This window comes from Ochotona curzoniae, unplaced genomic scaffold (genome assembly GCF_017591425.1).
Source record: "Ochotona curzoniae isolate NIBS_2020 unplaced genomic scaffold, NIBS_Ocur_1.0 contig_2754, whole genome shotgun sequence".
NCBI classification, from domain to species: Eukaryota; Metazoa; Chordata; class Mammalia; order Lagomorpha; family Ochotonidae; genus Ochotona; species Ochotona curzoniae.
The window spans coordinates 25,347,021-25,366,293 of NW_024465582.1; the positions used below are offsets into that span (position 1 = coordinate 25,347,021).

Sequence of the window (19,273 nt, forward strand, 5' to 3'; positions counted from 1 at the left end):
ACTAGAAAGAGAAATATACCTAAATATACGAGAAGTTCCAAAATGAGATCCAGGTTGATTTTATACGGATTCATGTAGAGAATGGCATGCTGAGTGCGGTTACTGTACTTATGGTAAAATGGATTTAAATCAGCACTTATTCCAGTCTGAACTGGGATGTATTCCTAAAAACAAACAAAAAATACAACCATAGCTGAACAACAATATTAAGGACATTCATAAGACAAGGGAAAAAGGAGGCATTTATAATCACTCAAATCCATACTTTTATCTTTGACACTGTAACTATTCTGTTAAATAGGAGTCAAAAGTATAAAATTACACATCTTTTCTATAATTAATTTTATCCAGCCCTGACATAGAGCAAAATATCTTTATCTTGGCATGTGTACACTAAAAGAACTGTAGAAAAACCTTCTAACAGTGTATGTATTTATTCACTAGTGACTATGAAGCAACCATGTCAATAGAGGCTAAGTTTTTTGGATCAAAAGTTCATTTCTACTTCATTCCTTCCGCATTCTATTTTGGCTACTGAGTTCCAATTATCTCTTTTGAAATAACTGAAGTAGTGTTTCTAAGGATGCAATTTCCATCTCTGGAATTTAAGGGAATTATTTTAGTTTTCTTGGCTTACCTGCTTAATAAAAGGGAAAGTAACTTAGATCTGTGTGCTTGCCTGAGGCAACTCCACTCTCCCGCCTAGGATAAATACTGCTAAACAGAGGTTACCAAGGAAAGCAATGTGCAGGTCCATTTTTGGGACCACTGCATCCTAATCAAGTATGGTGCGGCAACCAAATAAAGATCCTCACTATAGTCTGCTCCTCCATAACTCACCATTGCTATGAAACTTCCAAAGCACAGACCAGCATATAAAAGACAAATAAAAAATGACAGACTACAGGCTGTACAATAATTGTTATGACATGACTTTGAAAATTTGTTCACACACTTAATACGTTCTTTTACCAAATTACACTCAAATTTGGTATTTTAGCTGTTTGATTTACAAATTCTTACAGCAGCTTATGCTCTAGATATCAATATCATGTATCTTTCAAAATGTTTTCTTTTTACCTGATACTTTTTTATTCCACCTGCTTTGCTTGTAACATTAACAGTTATTTCTTCTTCCTCCTCTAGAAATTTCTGACAATATTCTGAGTCCTTTTCCAGTACAAAGCCCGTTTCTTCTATTATATCCTCAAGATGAAAAACCTGCACAGTGAGGCACATAAAGGTTGAACATAAAAAGGCTGTTGAGGGAATTATTATCTTTTGAATGTAATCAAATGTCAGTTTAGAACGTAATGGATTTTTTTTTTTCTTTTGGGAATGAAGAACTTTGTTGACATAATGAATCTGTCTATAAAAGTTTTAGAACAAGTTACTTTCTCAGGACACATAAGCAGGGAGTTGGATGGGAAGTAGAGCAACCAGGATATGAACTGGCATCTGTGTGGGATCCCAGCAGATGCAAGAATTTAGTCCCTAGGTTACTGTGCTGGGCCCACAAATTATATCATTAAGTAGAGTTTTTTTTTTAAGATTTATTTTTTTCATTTTTATTTGAGGTTTTTTTTTTTTTAGATAAGAGTGGCCAAAAGAGTGGCGTGCTCAGCAGAACTAAATAGGCAAGCCTTCAGAACAGAACAGGCCGAGAGGAAGCTTCTAAGCTTGAAATTGAGGTGTGGGTGAGAAAGCGATCACTTGCCTGAATGTGGATGTAATGATTTAGATGTGGAAGTCAAGTACCCTAGCAACAGTGCTAGGACCAGGCCAGGGCCTGTCACCTAGGGAGACTCCCTGGAGGGGATGCAGTTTATGTTTATACGTACATTACAAGCAATATTTACCTCAACAGGGTAACTTCTCCCTGAAATTCTCAAAATCGGGCAGTGTGTAAAATATGTAGAAAATTTTTCACTGTCCACAGTGGCACTCATTAGAATCAAGTGTAAATCAGACCGTTTTTGCAAAATTTCCTTCAGAATAATCAGTAGGAAGTCTGACTGGACACTTCTTTCATGAACCTGTTACAAAGAGAATAATTCACATATAAAGACCAATAAGAGACTAAACAGTCAGATACTCAAACCTGAAAATTAACATTTAGTATCATCATTGGTATTTTAGTCCACAGTTGTATGTTTTTTTTCAAGTTTTTTTTTTTTTTTTTTGGAAAGGCAGATATACAGAGAGGAGAGACAGAGAGGAAGATCTTCTATCCAATGATTCATTCCTCAAGTGAGCGCAACGGCCGATGCTATGCCAATCCGAAGCCAGGAGCCTCTTCCGGGTCTCCCACGTGGGTGCAGGGTCCCAAGGCTCTGGGCCATCCTCGACTGCTTTCCCAGGCCACATGCAGGGAGCTGGAAGGGATGCGGGGCTGCCGGGATAGAACCGGCGCCCATATGGGATCCCGGGCGTGCAAGGCAAGGACCTTAACCACTTGCGCCACCGCGCCGGGCCCCTCAGCTCTGGCTGTTGCAGCCATTTGCAGAGTGAACTAGTAGATGGAACACCTCTTTGTCTCTCCTCTCTGCAAATATGCCTCTCAAATAAAAATAAATAAATCCTAAAAAAAAAAAAATTCTGATATGAAAATTGGCACAATCGTGTGCTTTTAAATTTGACTTTAGAGGGAGCATATCTATCTATAAAGAAAATGACATACTGATGAAACTTTCTAGTCTTAAGGACTACAACAGACAGATAACACCATTGAGAGACAATACCTGGTAGAAATATAGACTGAGTCAAACTGGGTTTGAACCCCAAGCTTCAGAACATACTTTGCTATGTGAACCTGAACAAGCTGTTTGACCTCACTGTGTCTTAAGTTCCTCAATGATAAAGATAATAACTACTACATAGCGTTGCTGGAATGAGCTAATGAATCTCTATGTAAATATAAAAAAATATAAATACACAAAATCCTTTGAGGAACATTAAGCATATTGCAAATATACAATACTTATTCAGTAAATCAGTTAAAAAGAGATAACATCTATTAAAGGAAACTAAGTCATTATATGAAAAATATCTGGTGCTTAGTGAGTATGAAGCAAATCTTAGCAATGTTACAGATAATGGCCATTTAAAACAGATATGTTTAGCATTTAGCTGGACCGAATTCTAGAATCTACTCACTTCATCCACAATGACATGAGACACATTAGTTAGCAGACCGTCTTCTTGCAGTTTCCTTAGCAAAACTCCTGTTGTGCAGTAGAGTAACCTGGTCGACTCACTAGCTCGAGACTCCATCCGGATTTGATACCCGCACAAAGAATTCTGCAGGGAGAACACAAGGTCATGGTTAAACAGTCATGAGCATCTGGAAAGCAGACTTTCATCAGTGAATCCAGGTTCTGCTCTTGCTCCCATATGGAGTGACCTAAGTTTATTTGGTTTAAATGTTTTCCTATGTTTCTCAATTACATAAAATTACAAATTTTGTCATTTTAAGTGGAAAAACTTTTTTTCAATAAGACAAAAACTTGTTGGAGGTAAAGACACAAATGACTCAGATCAAAATACTGAGATCCTCAGGAACAGAGTATTTAAAAAGCTTTGTAATTTGGTTTACTTTTCTATTAAGAACTCATAAAGCTTGCCACTATTATCACACAGCTGGTATCAAGCCAGTGGTGCCCACTGGGAATTCTGGAAATCACATTTATTCCCTTGACAACTTTTTGTTCTTCAGTCATCTTGTTGTCTTATGCCAGTACATGTCTGCCATCTCCATATGGGGCAGAAACCAAGTACTTTTATCCTCTGAGGTTCTATGCCAGAAACCCAGATTACTCAATAAATTGAAGGGGTACCCAACTTAACATAAACATATTACTTTTGTAATATTACATCACCAGAACCATTCTAATTGTAAATATTTTGAATTAAATGAGCTTATAATTTATCATTTTTGGTTTAACCAGTTTAATTCATTCTTATATTATGCAGTGACTCCAGTTAAGGACTGGTCAGTTTTGTGATACCTGAGTGGCATATGCACGACAATAAATATTTAAGAACTTTTTCCATTTAGAAAAAAACAAGATTTGAAAGTAGTCTAACATTTCTATCTATGTTGCCTTTTTCCCCTGTTTTATTTATTTATTTATTTATTTATATTTGAAAAGTAGAGTTGCAGAGAAAGATCAGTCTTCTATCTGCTGATTTTACTCCCCAAATGGCCATAATGGCCAGATCTGGGCAGGTCTGAAGCCAGGAGCTAGAAGCTTCTTCCAGTTCTCCCATATGGGTGCAGGGGCCAAAGGACGTGCGCCATCTTCCACTGCTTTCCCAGGCATGTTAGCAGAGAGCTGGATCAGGAAGTGGAGCAGCTAGTACTCCAACCAGCGCCCATATGGATGCTGGCTCTGCAGGCAGAGGCTTAGATTGCTATAACATAGAGCCAGCCCCCTGCTCTTTGCAGATAAATGCAAAATCATTCATGGATACATTATGAGGAAAAGATGTGAGAAGCTCGAGATGATACTAACTAAATGTATTTGTCTATATTCTTTGAAGATTCTACTTATTATGTAATATATTTGAATATTCAATGATTAAAAGTTGATATTTCTCTCTCATATGAAGTCTCATGATAGAATCACTGATAATCCCTTTGCTATGAAGATAGGGGCACTGTAACACATTCACTAATGAAAACATAAAAAATGCTCTACATGTGCTCTCGAGCACCAGTTAACAGGCAAAATTAGGATACGGCCCAGGTGCCGTTTTGGTGCCAGGAGCCTAGGTGAGCAATGTTGCAATTCAGCGGAGAGGAGTTGAACGACAGCTTACCCTTCCTCCAGGTCCGTTTTCACAGCCCAACTCCTCACACACTCTGGTGGCCAAGCTCACTGCTGAGATTCTTCGGGGCTGGGTACAGACAATGTTACATTTACTTGTCCCCCACTCATGTAGGAGCAAATCTTCTAGCAGAAAATGGGGCACTTGAGTACTTTTACCACTTCCTGTTTCACCTGCCACAACTACTACTCGATGCCTTTTAAGAGTTTCAACAATGGAATCCCGGTGTTTGAAAACAGGTAACTGTTGTCTCTCCTTTAAGAGTCTTTGATATTTTGGTGTACTTTGCAACTTTCTAAAAAGGTTTCTGATAGGCTCTAAATCTTCTGCAACTGCTGAATCCAAGGACAGGGCAGAAAAATCCTCATCAGAGACTAAATTTTCCCAAGATTCCTCAGGATCTTCAGAGTTTTCTTTCTTATTTTCAGAATGCTGCTGTTGCAGTTGCTGCTGCTGTTTCAATTTATTCAGAAGTTTGGCGATAAAAAGATCACGTGGCTTATTGGTTTCCATTTTATTTAGTTCTTCTTTTTTCTTTTCTGCATCACTCCATTCCAGCCAAACATCTCGGTAAGTGGGAGGAAGCAACTGATGAACAGACTACAAAAGAACAGCAGTTCATTACCTTTATTAACTATTGGAACTGACATACCAATAGTAGTTCACAGGGATAGCTACAGTCCTCTTAAAATGTAATTAAACGTTCAAATTCATAAATTATTACTCCATATTTTTAATGTTCATTCATTTTCATGCACTTGAAAAGCTGAGAGATTGGCAAGGGAGCAAGAAGTGGGGGCCAGGGGTGCTGGGATTGCTGAAACCAGAAGCCCAGACTCCTTCCAGGTCTTCTATGTGAGTGGCAGTGGTCCAAGAACTTCACCCATCAGCCACTATCTCCCAGAATACTTTTGCAGGATGCTGGATTGAAGTGGAGCAAACCAGCACTCCAATAAAGGATGCAGGTGTCCCAAGTGGCAGTTCAATCCACCACACCAAAATCCTCACACAGTTATTAATGCAACACAAGATGTAAGTGTATACAATGCAAATTCATAAACAGAACATCACATTCAGCACTGTAACTGACCAGCTGTGCACAAGACTATAGCACTATGCTTTAGCTTCTCCTCTTAAAAATGTGGCTAACAATAGTATCTCCCTTACTGACATACACAGGTTAACTAAGCTAATACCTGTCAAGTGTTCATTCCTTGAAAGTTGTAAACTGCTAAACAAATGTTTGTCATTTACTTCTGTAGTGATACTAAATAAAATGTACTCAGATGGTAGAGCATTTCTACAAGCAACAAAGATCCTTTAATATTCTAGCAGTTATACAATATTATAGGCCAAAGTATTTTAAATGAGCTATACAGCATGGAATCTCTCTTAACATGCTGCTATAAGAGAATCAATGATTCCTCTGGCATTGATAGCTACTTTTATCAAATAAACACAATTCCGTTACCGTAATTTGCAAAATGGGGGGTGGGGAAAAGAGATTAGGAGATTTCACTGCCAGAAACTGGAAAGGAACTACTGTTTGCAGTTCTACTCAATTAGTGTGTGAATTTTTTGGTGATTAAAAAAATTCTTTATTGCAGAAAGAAAATGCTGATAACTGAAGAAAAAAATGTATTATATCCTTGAAAGAGGCTCCATCACTTTCTGGTGTGGCAGGCCAGCTCACTGCTTGCTTGGTAGGTCCATGGGGCATATGCAAGTGCCTAGGATTCGGCCTACACTGCTGCTTCTCTGTGAGGCAGATGAGCTCAAACACTGGAGGTCCTTTCATCCCTGTGGGAGACCCAGCCAGGACTGTGGTTTCTGGATGTGGTGGGGCCCATCTTTGGCTTTTTAGGCATCTGGACAGAGAACCAGTAGTGAGAAGATCTCCCCCTTTGTTGTCTTGTCATTCTTTCAAATTAATAATAATAATAAACATTTAAAAAACACTTAATTTGAAAACAGTTGCTATAACCAAAACTTGAAAAATGGAACCAATGTCATTTTTTAAAGTTGAAGGCAATCACACTAACAAAAACCAAATTTCTAAAATTATCCTTAATTGACCACCCTGGCACAACTATTTTTAATTTGTAAATTAATACAGTCCCCCAAATGGCATGAGCAAAACTGTTTCCTTCAAGTGTCTGGCTTAAGGATAAAGATGTTTAGGAGGGAAAGGAAGCCAAATAAAAATAATCAGAAATGGAGATTAATCAGAAGCAACAATTAGTAAGAGAATTGGCATAGAGGGCCATAATTAAAGACTACCTTCCACATGCTCATAATAATTTTATCTCAACAAAATAAGCCCTACTTTTCAAAGGAGTTTTGAACTGCCTGGGTCTACAAAGGCTCACCTGTCCTTTGACTAAACGATACAGGGCTAAGGTAGCGCCCAGATGCTGGGCTTGCATGCCGTCCTCCGTCAGAATGGTAGGGCACACGACCAGGACATCATCTTCAGACTTTATAACCCTTACTCTACAAAGAGGCAACAAAAATGTTTTTTCTTAATAAAATTGATGAAATCAAGTGAAAAGAAGTCAGAACTCCATTAACATTGTACTTAAGCTTGTACTAGGTACTTATATTTTCATGAAAGGACTATGTTAGACAGACGTACCATCTATTAGACAGACGTAGATTTACAAACATTGTGGACCTGAGATATGGAATCAGAGGGTTTCTTCAACGTGGACTGACTCATGGGAAACAAAATGATTTTCATCTTACATTTTTCTATAAGTTGATTCGGTTAACCAGAAAAACATACCTACATTTCCAGTATCGACCTACTGCAATTTTCTCAAAGGAAGGATTTGGACTCTTGGGGAGATTCTTCCTGACCCAGTCAATCAGGAATTGTTTGGGTGATTTTCCAGTCCAGCTTCGAGCAGTATAGTCAAAATTTCTGACATCATGAGGTTCTTTCTTTTTATCTAAAATGGCAAACACTGGTGCTTTTAAAATGTCATGCAACATATAAGTTTTCTTTTTTGTTGCTCAAAATTTTCTTGCTTTTGGGAATAGCACTGTTAGAACAAAATGGGTAAAGAAAGGACAGATAGAAAAGCTTGCTTTTGTGTAAGTGATTTAAGCAAATCCTTTTAATGAACAGATCATGGAAAATTCTGAATATTTAAAAAACTGCCCTGAGGAGCTAATGAATTCTTATAAAATAGCTATGAAACTATAAAATGAAGCTAGGATACTCTGAATCACAATGTTTGGCAGGCTACCCTCCAGGTTGGGTCATCAAAAATGTTCCTAAGTCAGCAGCAGCGTTGTGTATTGCTACTACTGTCATCATCATCACTACCACCACTACCACTTCCAATGGCTTCCAAAATTTTGTTTTAAAGATTTATTTATTTTTATTACAAAGTCAGATATACAGAGAGGAAGATTTTCTGTCCTATGATTCATTCCCCAAGTGAGCACAACGGCCAGTGCTGAGCTAATCCAAAGCCAGGAGCCAGGAATTCCCACCAGGTCTTCCACGTGGGTGCAGGGTCCCAAGGCTGTGGGCTGTCCTCACTGCTTTCCCAGGCCTCAAGCAGGGAGCTGGATGGGAAGTGGAGCTGCCGGGATTAGAACCGGCGCCCATATGGGATCCCAGCACATTCAAGGCTAGGACTTTAGCTGCTGAGCTACTGTGCCAGGCCCCCAAATCCTTTATTGTTGCCTAAAAGCTCTTTTTGGTTCATCTCTATTAGTTATCATTTAACGTCTTGGTCAACACTGTATAAGCACATTAGTTGCCAGTCAATTTCTCAAATGCTCTAAGTATGCCTGACCCATTACACCAAAAAGAGCTATAAATGGCTTGGTCAGTGTAAATTAAACTTTCTCAGTACTCTAGTCACATTTAAAATTAAAGTTTCTCAGTACACTAGTCACATTTCAAGTGCTCAAAACTGGTATTTGGTTAGTAACTAACACAATGCACAACATGTCCATCGTAGAGTTTGTGGAATACTGCTGCTGAGTTGGCTTCTTATCTTACTGCTTCTCTGCTTGAAAGGTTCTTTCTAACAACTCCTGAGGCTGACATGCAAACACATGTCAGATCTCATCAGCAAGTCAAAGTCAAACTGAGCTGCCTCTCTATTATTACGAGCCAATTTTCTTTGATAGTAAACACTGCAATTTTAATTGTATACTGTGTACACTTAAAGCTTACCTTCACTTAGACGGTACACTTGAAGAAGGCAGCAAACTCAAGTTATTTTGTTCATTATGTGTATACATAGCATCTGCCATTTTGCACAGTAAAGGATTCAATAAGTACTATAGAAAAAATGAATAATTTAAAAAGCTGGAAGTTTGGTGTGAGACTCAACTTTATTATAAGTGTTGTGCCAGGTGTATCAACAGATCCCACAGGAGCACACGGAAATATAGCACGACTCAGGTCTGGTGGCATAGGATGAGTTAGAGAAGGCTGGAAGAGGATGTGCTGTTCGAGTTTGGAGCTAGAGACAGGTTGGCCAAACAGAAGACAGCAGGATGAGCAAAGTAATGAACTCTGAAGCAGGTGCATCACAGAACGATAAGACTAGAATAAAAAGCTGGGGAAGTAGATTATGACAGAAGACAAAGTATCTTGAATACCATGCTATCGGGTTTGGATCTGTTGTCTGCTAATCTCCACAGGCTCAGAGTCATTAATGATTTTAAATAGGAAACTCAAACACAGATCTGTGTTAGAGAGAATTTCAGCACGTGTTTTTAGCATGGAATAAAGGGGGACGAGACTGAGGGCAGCAGGTGTTTTCAATTACAAATTGGTACACGGATTATGTCCAGGCAGCTTGTAGAAGCGTAACCTCACTGCCCTCTTATGTAGTTTGTGAGAATAAACAGTAATGAATTTTAAGAGGCTGTATTAACATTTTGTTACTTATATATATTACACCCTGACTTTTCAATTTTACCTTTTTCTTCTTCAGTAGCAGCTGCAGATTTTTCAAATAAATTAAAGTTCAAAGAACTCTCTCCTTCTGTGGCCACAGGAGGCTTTTTCCTTTCATTTTGTTGATGTGAAATCTTGATGGCTGGATTGAATACTGGATGGTCTTCTAAAGTCTCCATTTCTATCAAGAAAAGATGTTTTTCTTTTGAGAATTTGTTTTGATTTCTTTGAGAGTGGGGGGAGGAGGGAGACAGATCGTTCCTATGTGCTGGGTGACTCCCCACATGCCCACACAGCTGGGGCTGGATGAGGCTGGATGGGGCTGGGCTGGATCAAGGCAGGTATGGGAACAACAAGCCAGGAGCCCAGCCCACTTAAACCTTCACTTGGCATCCCTGGGCCTGCATCTGCAGATGGTGAAAACTGGAGGCTGGAGTGAGGAGCCCAATCCAGGCACTTCCATAAGGATGCAAGCATTTTCATCAACATCTGAATTACCAGACTAAGTGCCTCTAATAAAAAAAGGATGTTTAGTTTCATATGACTGGCTTTAAGTGCTTTTTATTTTGAAAAAATTGATTCTAGATATAGTTTAGTATTCCTTTTACTAATCCTACTAAGAATTTTTGCTGCAAGTCAAAGGCAATTCACAGCATGTACTAAAATGTCTAAAACAGTTAATACATTTACTAGGCCTGGAAAAGCATCTTTACCGGAAATATGCACGCATGGGATTACGTTCACCTGTCTCAAACAAAGAGGGTGTTTTATGATATAAAACAAGGAGTATCAACCTGGGCTGCAGGTCAAGTTCTGTCTGTGTATGGCTTGCCAGCTAGAACAGCTCTTACATTTTCAAGTGGATAAAAAAATAAAAACGTGGTGACATATGTAATTATAGTACAGAATCTACAAATAAAGCCCTTCATTTTTACATTATCAATCGCTGCTTTTATGCAGTAACAGCAATGCTGAACAGCAGTGGAAGAATGCAGTGGCCAAGTCCACAATATTTGCTACTTATCTACTTTGTTATAGTTAAGTCTGCCAAGCCCAGGTCTAAACTATTAGCAAAAAGCACACACATAAAAGCCTTCCATCCTAGGAAGGCTGACATAGGCAATTACATTTACAAACAGGCACATTTAAGTGGGTTTACCTCTTTGAAATCTCCTTATCTTTTCTTGAGCCTCTTTTTGGCCTTGCTTGTTTTTTTCTAGTTTAAAGGTAGCTGCTTGTTCCTTTGCATCCAGAAGTTTGGCTGCAAGGTGTAAGTATCTTTCATTCTGTTTCAAATAAAAGAGGAATAAGACTAGTTTACCCATGGTCAACAAACCTTATCAAAATTCATGATTTTTTACCGTTAGTGATTTCTCATAGGAAACAAAGCAAATGCAGACTGTCAGGAACATAAATGTTGGCTGAGGTGCTGATGGTAAAAGAAAATGGGAAGTCATCTCTAGCACATGTCTACAGAGAATACTAATCACTAGAAAAAAAACATGAGGCAGCTGAAGTATGATTTACATGCAGAACTGTCTTGACACATGAGATAAAACAAAATAAACTTCAGAATAAAAAGTAAGTCTGAAGGAGTGGTATAGGATGCAGCAAGTTAAGCACTGTTTGCAATGGGGGCATCCCAAATCAAAGTGCTTTGAGACCTGGCTGCTCCACTTCCAAACAGACTTCCTGCTACTGAGCCTCGGATGGCAGTGGAAAGTGGCCTAAGAGTACTTAGGTCCCTGCTACCCACGTGGGGAACAGAGATGGAGTTCTGGGCTCCAGGCTGCGGTCGAGCCTCGATCTGACTGCTGTGGCCATTTGGGCAATGAGCAAAGAGACAGAGGATCTCCATCTTTTCTCTGCCCTTCAAATAAATAAAAAAACTCTTTAGGAAGAAAAAAACGAATCCACTTCTATAAAAACTGTTCGATAAATACGTGTATTTCAAGCACTGTATATGCAAAAATACTCATCTGAAAGCTACCACCTTCCCATAATCCATATCTTATGGATAGGACATCTGAGAGATATGGAGGTTCCAGAAATGAAGGACATAACTGAACTGAACGGAACCCAGGAAGAGTTCCTTGTGCTTGTCTTGGGTTAGTTAATGGCATCAGAGTAGAAGCATAAAGACATGGGGTAGAGAAGATGACAGCATAAGTGGCACTGCTCTGCGGTCCAGCACATGGCTCAATTGGCTAAATCCTTCCCTTGCAAGTGCTGAGATCCCATATGGGCACTTGTTCACGTCCCTGCTGCTCCACTTCCCATCCAACTCCCTGCTTGCAACCTGGGAGAGCAGTAGAGGATGGCTCAAAGTCTTGGGATGCCGCAGTTGTGTGGGAGACCCACAAGAAACTCCAGGTTCCTGGCTTTGGATCAGCTCAGCTCTGGGCATTGTGGCCAGCTGGAGAGTGAACCAGTAGGCGGAAGATCTTTCTGTCTCTCCTTTTCTCTGTGCATCTGTCTTTCTAATTAAAGAAAAAAAAAAAGTGGCACTGCTATGAAACGTAACTGTTAAAGGAAGGAAAAAGACAACTGAACAGGCATAGCTGGCTCAAATGTGGGACCACTATGTGTAGAAGTATACCTGAGAGAAGCTCTGCTATCTGCCAGTGTGCCCAGCTCGTCCTCATCCTGCCTGTCTCTTCTGTGTATGGCACTCAAACTGCCACCCCTCCACCTACGTTTCCTTTGCTGTCTTTTGACCGCATAGCCTAGTTTTCAGTATAACATTTACCATCCTAACCATTACTAAATGTACAATTCAAGGTATGAACAACTATCAACACCCTTATCTCTGAAACTGCATCTGGCAGATTCAAATTCTATACTCATAAAACAAACTGCTCACAAACCTCTCCCCCCAATGCCTCTGGCAACCATTATTATTATTTTTTTAATGAGTATTACTCAAAGAGTTTTAGCATACTTCTTATACATTTAAAGAGATATGATTATTATCTCTTTAAATATGGGAGAAATGTAACTAACATCTATGAAGTAGTTACTTTATGCCAAAATTTTAAATAGGTGTTATTTTGTGTAATCTTCATATGGACTCCTAGAGACGTTTCTCTGATTTACAAGCAAGGAAATCAGGGCTCAGAGAAGTTAAAGAAATATTTTGTTCAACAATATAAATTAGAAGTCTACTACAGATTCCTACTCACAGGGTCAAATTTTTCTTCCTCTTCTAAACTTGTAGAATTTTCACTCTTTTCTTCTTCTTTTTGTTGTTCAGCATAGCGCAAAATCCACTCTTTCATATTTACTTCCATATTCTTTTCTTCCTTTTTTGGCTAGAAAGAGAAGACAATTACTTGAAAAATGAAAGTTAGAAAAAGATATCATAGTCATCAACTGTCACTGCTTTTAAAATTTCTCCACACTCAAAAACAGCAAACACACAGGCCTTAAAATTATATTCATCATTCTTCGGAGAAGGATGAATGCATTGAACAACAGTAATTTAACAAGCTTAAACTTGCAGAATCCAAAGACGACATTAATATAAATGAGTAATAATGAAGAACTACTAAAAACTGTTATCCCCTAATGATTTTATGATGATACTTAAAGATATTTTATAATGCACAGCGTAACTCTAATATGCTAACAATTTACAACTCCCAAGTATTCATATCCTCCTGGAGTTCCATTTCAAGGCGTTTGGGCGTGGCTATGGGAATGTTTTCAACCAGCAGAACATGAGCAAGAGGGACAAAGCAGGAGTTGGTGAGATTTGTACACTGTGGCTTGTCATCTTCAAACACTTGTTTTAGGGAGCTAGAACACCCGGAGACCACCACACAGCTGGGGAAACCCTTGCTGGTCATGCAGCAGGCCCATGTGGAGAGGGCGAGAGGGAGGGATGGCTCCCTCTCTCCCAGGTCACAGTGGCGGCACTAGCTCCACTACAGATCGGACAGTGTGCATTCCAGCTTCAGCACATGCCTCCTGGAGTGGAAAAACAGGCCAGGTGGGCACAGAGCAGACTGTGGAGAAATGAAGAGAAGGCAACCGCAGGGTTTTTGCCCCCTCATTTTGGGGTAGCTTGTCAGGCAACAACAGGCAACTGCAACAGGGAGAGAAAAGCTTATCAAGCAGACTAGTCATTTTAAGAAGTGAAAATGTTCCACAAACTCAGCAGTTATAAACTGTTCTACGTGCTTCATTTTGATTTTATGTAACTTCCAGTGTTTCTAGTTTACCTTAACTTTAGTGTCTTCTTCCTGTTTTTTGATTTTAGGTTGTTGCGGTGGAGGAGAAACAGTGGCTTGTATCTGAGGAGACTGGAATTTTGGCCTACTTTTCGGTTGCTGCTCTTCAAATTCCTGACTGAATCCTTCAGGAAGTGCATCTTAAAATAAAATAAACTGTATTGAAAACACACATGTATATCATATGTAAGACACAAATATTTGTTAGGCATACACATACACCCTGCATACACTTACTGCACTTCATTTTTTTAAATCTCCTCAGAATCCTGCAATGCACCTGGTTCTGTCAATCTAGATGTGAACACACTCATCAGCTGATAGCTAGTCCGCTTCTGTTTTATAAGTCTCTAATGTTCTTTTCCCTTTTTCCATTTTCTTTTCCTTTATTTTTTTCACTTTTCCTTCATTTCCTCTCTTTTCTTCCCTCTTTCAGTATTCTTTTTTTTAAAGATTTATTTATTTTTATTGCAAAGTCAGATATACAGAAAGGAGGAGAGACAAAGAAGATCTTCTGTCCACTGATTCACTCCTTGAGAGACCAGAACAGCTGGAGCTGAGCTGATCCAAAGCCAGGGTGACCTGCGTGAGTGCAGGGGCCCAGAGCTTTGAGCTGTCCTTGACTGCTCTCCCAGGTCACAGGCATGGAGCTGGATGGGAAGTGGGGCTGCTGGGATTAAAACCGGGGCCCATATGGGATCCCAGCACATGCAAGGTGAGGACTTTAGCCCTAGGCTACTGCATCAGGCCCTCAATATTTCTTAAGATTTCAATTTATTTGAAAGGTGAGTCACAAAAAGAAACAGGGACAAACAGAAGTCCTTATCTGCTGTTTTACCCCCGCAAATGCAGTATTCCATGTTTCCCACGTATGTGCAGCAGTCCCAGCACTTGGACCATTTTCTGCTGCCTTCCCAGGCACATCAGAAGGGAGCTGGATTAGAAGTCGAGCAGTCTTGAACTGTTACTCCAGTGAGGTGTGATGGCATTTTAAGTGGAAGTGGAGTAGCCAGGCCTCAAACTGGCATCCATATGGCCTGGCTGCTCCACTTCCACTTAAAATGCTGGTACTGCTTATGGCAGCTTAATTTGCATTGTCACAGTGCTCGCCCTGTCTCTTAAATGCTCATAAAAAAGATCTTAACCCAATCTTTGGGGGTTATGGGATGTGGTAATATCCTTAATCAGTTATCAAAATAATTTGTGCTCCAGTTTTTTGCCGAAGATTATGGCTACAATCCTCTGTTTAATTATGTTATTTATTGAAGGACAGCCATAATTTCTGAATCAAAACTCAATAAATACACTCAAATGGATTACAGTGAGGAAAACTTTGAGAGTGTTAATTACATCGTAAAATGACTACCAAAACCTGCAATTTTTTCTTTCATACATCACAAACCCTAAGGAAAATATACTGAAAAGGGCAGAGTATTAACACCCACCTCCCCCAGTAAAAGGTGAAAAATCTTAACCATAAGTGAAAAGGTTAAAGGTTAAGATATATACTAAAAACTTCAGGACAGAATTGAATGTCAACCTTACCATCTGAAAGATTCAAACACAGCCAGTCCAGGGCAGAATGAAGATCGCCCCCGTGTAAGAGAGTGTTAGTCATGGCATCCTCAATGTCCTTAGTCTTAAAGGAAAATGCTTGTAAGGCCATGTATAAATCCTATGAGTAGAAAATGTAAAAAGAGTCAATTTGCTTGTCTTCTCTTATTACTAAATTTATTTTTCTCTCACTCATTTTAAACTGCAAATTTTAACACAATTTTAATTTCAAGAAATGTTTCAGCTGAAGAAAGCATGTGTATTGTTTTGAGAAACTGGGAAGACATGATACTTGCAACAAAAAGGAGCAGGAGAAATGATTTATATTCTCACTCCACAAAGATAATACTGTAGTGTGTACACCTCCATTGAGCCACCTATCTACGATTCTTCTAAAAACAAATTTCACTTAACATTGCAACATAAGCATCTTGTCAAGAAGAAACTCACAATTAATTAAGAAATTCACCACCGCTACTTAAGAGTTATACACTGGTTCACTAGGTAGATATATCATAATTTAGCATTTTCACTCAGCTAAACACATAGGATATTTTTTTCTTTTAAAACAATAGTGTTTCAATGAACACCTTTAAACTTAAAGCAACTCAATTACTTTGTTAAGCCCAATTTTTAGAGTTGTGTTCAAATTCAGACTCTGCTTACCCAAGGTTCTAAGCTATCACCTTTCTAAGACTGAATTCTTTCATTTGAAAAAACCCAAATATATCAATCTTGTAGCATTATTGGCAGAGAAAATGTAAACAAAATGTCCAGTACAGAATCTACCACATACCACAGGAGCTGTTCAAAAAGATGTAATTAGAGAAGCAATTTTGTTCCTGTTTCACTTATTTTAATGTATGCATTTATAAATGGCATAATTCCTTCTCCTATCTCCATCTAAATAACTTTCAGGAAAGTATTTTTATCTTACATATGAAGCTACCTTAAAATGAAAAAAAAACCGACCTGCTACAGCTAATGAACTTTAAAAAAGTTTGTAAAATACCTGCAATTTCTTGGCAGTTAGTCTTCCAGAAATCACTCCCTTGTCATTATTTTGCTTTTTATGTTCATTGATCACTCCAATAATTCTTTGCTCTAGTTTATTGTTAATTACCACCTGTTGAAACCCAAAAGATTATATTATCAGAAACAGAAACTAAATCACTAGCAAACCAGAAACAAATATAGTTTTCTATATTTCTGCCAACTAAGCCTAAAACTTTAGTCAAAATCAGATATACCCTTCATTTTTTGGGCTAGCATTAATTTGACTATATACTTATGAAAAACAAAGAGATATAGAAAATAATAAGATTACATATAAGAGAAAAAAATATTTACTTCTTTTTTTAAAAGAAGATTTATTTTTACTGCAGTCTGATACACAGAGAGGAGGAGAGACAGAGAGGAAGATCTTCCACCCGTTGACTCACTCCCCAAGTAGGCTGTAATGGCCGGAGCTGAGCAGATCTGAATGCAGGAGCCTGGAGCCCCCTCAGGGTCTCCCACATGGGTGGGTGCAGGGTCCCACAGCACTGGGTTATCCACACTGCTTTCCCAGGCCACAAGCAGGGAGCTGGATGTAAAGCAGGGTTGCTGGGATTAGAACCAGCGCCCATATGGGATCCTGGCACATGCAAGGTGAGGAGTTAATTCACTAGGCTATCGCACCAGGCCATTTTAATTCTTTATTATTTTAGATGCTATGTACATCGTTGATTAGGGTGGGAAGAATCTAGGGTTAAGGAGAACTAGGTGTGATCATTGCTTCCAAACTTAGAAGAAAAATTTTTGTAAACCATCTCTGAGGCTAATATCTCAAGAACTACCATTGGATTGCTTTAACAAAGCTAGATTCTGTGGTCTTATCCCCAAAACAAAAACACAGCCAATCAGAACCACTGAGGATGAAGTTCAGAAATCTGCCTTAAGGTAAACCAGCCCAAGCACAGTCTAGAAAAATAAACAAGCACTATAGAGTTTTATTTCCATTTTTTCTACTAGCCATTTTATCTTTCACTGTTCAAATTCTTTTTTTTTTTTTTAAAGATTCATTTGAAGGCCCAATGTGATAGCCTAGTGGCTACTAAGTCCTTACATTGCACATGCCAGCATTCCATTTGGCCGCTGGTTCATATCTTGGATGCTCCACTTTCCTTCCAGCTCCCTGCTCATGACCTGGGAAAGCAGTCAAGGTTGGCCCAAAGCCTTGGGATCCTGCACCTGCTTGGGAGACCCAGAAGAAGCTCCTGGCTTTGGATTGGCTCAGCTCCAGCTGTTGTGACTACTTCGGTAGTGAACCAGCGGATAGAAGATTTTTCTCTCTTTCCTCTCTGTAGATCTACCTTTCCAATAAAAATAAATAAATCTTTTAAAAAGAAAAGATTCATTTATTTGAAACAGTTGTAGAGAGAAGAAGAGGTAAAGAGAAAAAGAGAAAAAGAGATCTTTTTATCCACTGGTTCACTTTCTAGATAGTTGCGAATGCCAGCACTGGGCCAGCGGTTCTATCCAGTTCTCTCAAGTGGCTAGCAGGGTTCCAAATACTTTGGTCATCTTTTGCTGTGTTTCCAGACCACTAGTAGGGAGCTAGATTGGAAGCAGAGCAGCCTGGACAACAATCAGCACTCATATGGGATGGCAGCACTGGTTTTAACACCTACATAATGCCAGCCCCAACTCCTTCCAAATTTTCACCTAAGGCTGAACGATATCTTTCATTGCTTAACTAAACGCTTTTATGAACAAAGCATAAACATAGTTCAGGAATTCACTTTCACCCAGAAAACACATTAAGAAACAGATTATAAACAGATAGCAATTGTTTAAAAAGATACTTTTAAGTGCAAATAGACCTACCAAGAAAATCAACCTGGTACCTTATGATGGATTTTCTGCATTGCAGACTGTGAACATATGGGCAAAATTTTGAAATCATAAAATCATATAGGGTCTGGGAGAAAAGCAAGATGTCCCACAAAAAATTTAAGGGAACAGCGACAGACAGTAGGGTAGAAAGGTGTTCTATTCCACACTTGAAACCCGCGTGCACCACCCTGGGAAAGACGATTGGACCTTAAGCAGATCCTAACTGCAGGTTCCTCACACGTGCATTATTTACTTTCTAAAAATTAATTCATTTTTATGTAGTGCACATTAGCTCTTAAGAGTATGACTTATAAAAACATACAAGAATTTAAAAAATTGTAAATATTTATGGGTACATTTTTTAAAGGAAAATGATTTCTTGAGATCACCCAAAAGCTTGGATACTCACTTTCAAAATAGATTTATCCACATTTGCAGGACCACCAGAATCATTTGCAGAATTAAAACTATAAATTTTTGGGCCTGTATATAACAAACAAATAAGGCAACTTAGTGGATAGTATACACTGCATACTTTTAATCCCCCCCAAGCTCACTAAATATTACGTATTTTATTTCAGTCCTCCCCTCTTTGCCAAGTAACGCAGCCTAGTCATTAGCAATACCTCTTGTAATTTTTTCCAAAACATTTTATCAATTAGCATTCTCCTAAGTCAACCAGTATCTCATAAAATAGAAATGTATCTCTTTTAAGTTAAATCTATCTTCATCTTCTAATTTTAAATTGGATGCTTTTCTTCCTAGCACTTCAGCTGGGGCAAGTCTTGTGATAACAACAGAATGCTGATGTACACCCCTTCTCCGGGCAGGATGCTAAGCTTGACTGAGATTC

The 19,273-nt window shown here is 38.9% G+C and overlaps 2 protein-coding genes across 3 annotated transcripts in view; one reads left to right on the plus strand and one right to left on the minus strand.

The window, feature by feature from the left end:
- DHX29 (DExH-box helicase 29) overlaps window positions 1-19,273 on the minus strand; it is a 34,884-nt gene that overhangs the window by 14,024 nt on the left and 1,587 nt on the right. The window contains exons 2-15 of one of the 2 annotated variants that reach the window (XM_040977539.1): window positions 18,830-18,903; window positions 16,556-16,669; window positions 15,535-15,664; window positions 13,981-14,129; window positions 12,940-13,068; window positions 10,917-11,043; window positions 9,780-9,938; window positions 7,616-7,781; window positions 7,200-7,323; window positions 4,975-5,430; window positions 3,157-3,300; window positions 1,860-2,036; window positions 1,081-1,221; window positions 20-164 (exon numbers count right to left, since the gene is read on the minus strand). In XM_040977539.1, the coding sequence (XP_040833473.1) occupies window positions 20-164; window positions 1,081-1,221; window positions 1,860-2,036; window positions 3,157-3,300; window positions 4,975-5,430; window positions 7,200-7,323; window positions 7,616-7,781; window positions 9,780-9,938; window positions 10,917-11,043; window positions 12,940-13,068; window positions 13,981-14,129; window positions 15,535-15,664; window positions 16,556-16,669; window positions 18,830-18,903 (2,235 nt within the window). Of the gene's footprint in view, window positions 1-19; window positions 165-1,080; window positions 1,222-1,859; window positions 2,037-3,156; window positions 3,301-4,821; window positions 5,431-7,199; window positions 7,324-7,615; window positions 7,782-9,779; window positions 9,939-10,916; window positions 11,044-12,939; window positions 13,069-13,980; window positions 14,130-15,534; window positions 15,665-16,555; window positions 16,670-18,829; window positions 18,904-19,273 lie in introns of both variants that reach the window. The other variant, XM_040977538.1, reaches the window with a different exon arrangement.
- The window catches only part of MTREX (Mtr4 exosome RNA helicase), a 79,294-nt gene continuing 77,742 nt past the window's right edge, over window positions 17,722-19,273 (plus strand). The window contains exons 1-2 of the mRNA XM_040977541.1: window positions 17,722-17,725; window positions 18,810-18,815. The gene's annotated coding sequence lies outside the window, so the exon portion shown is untranslated. The remainder of the gene's footprint in view (window positions 17,726-18,809; window positions 18,816-19,273) is intronic.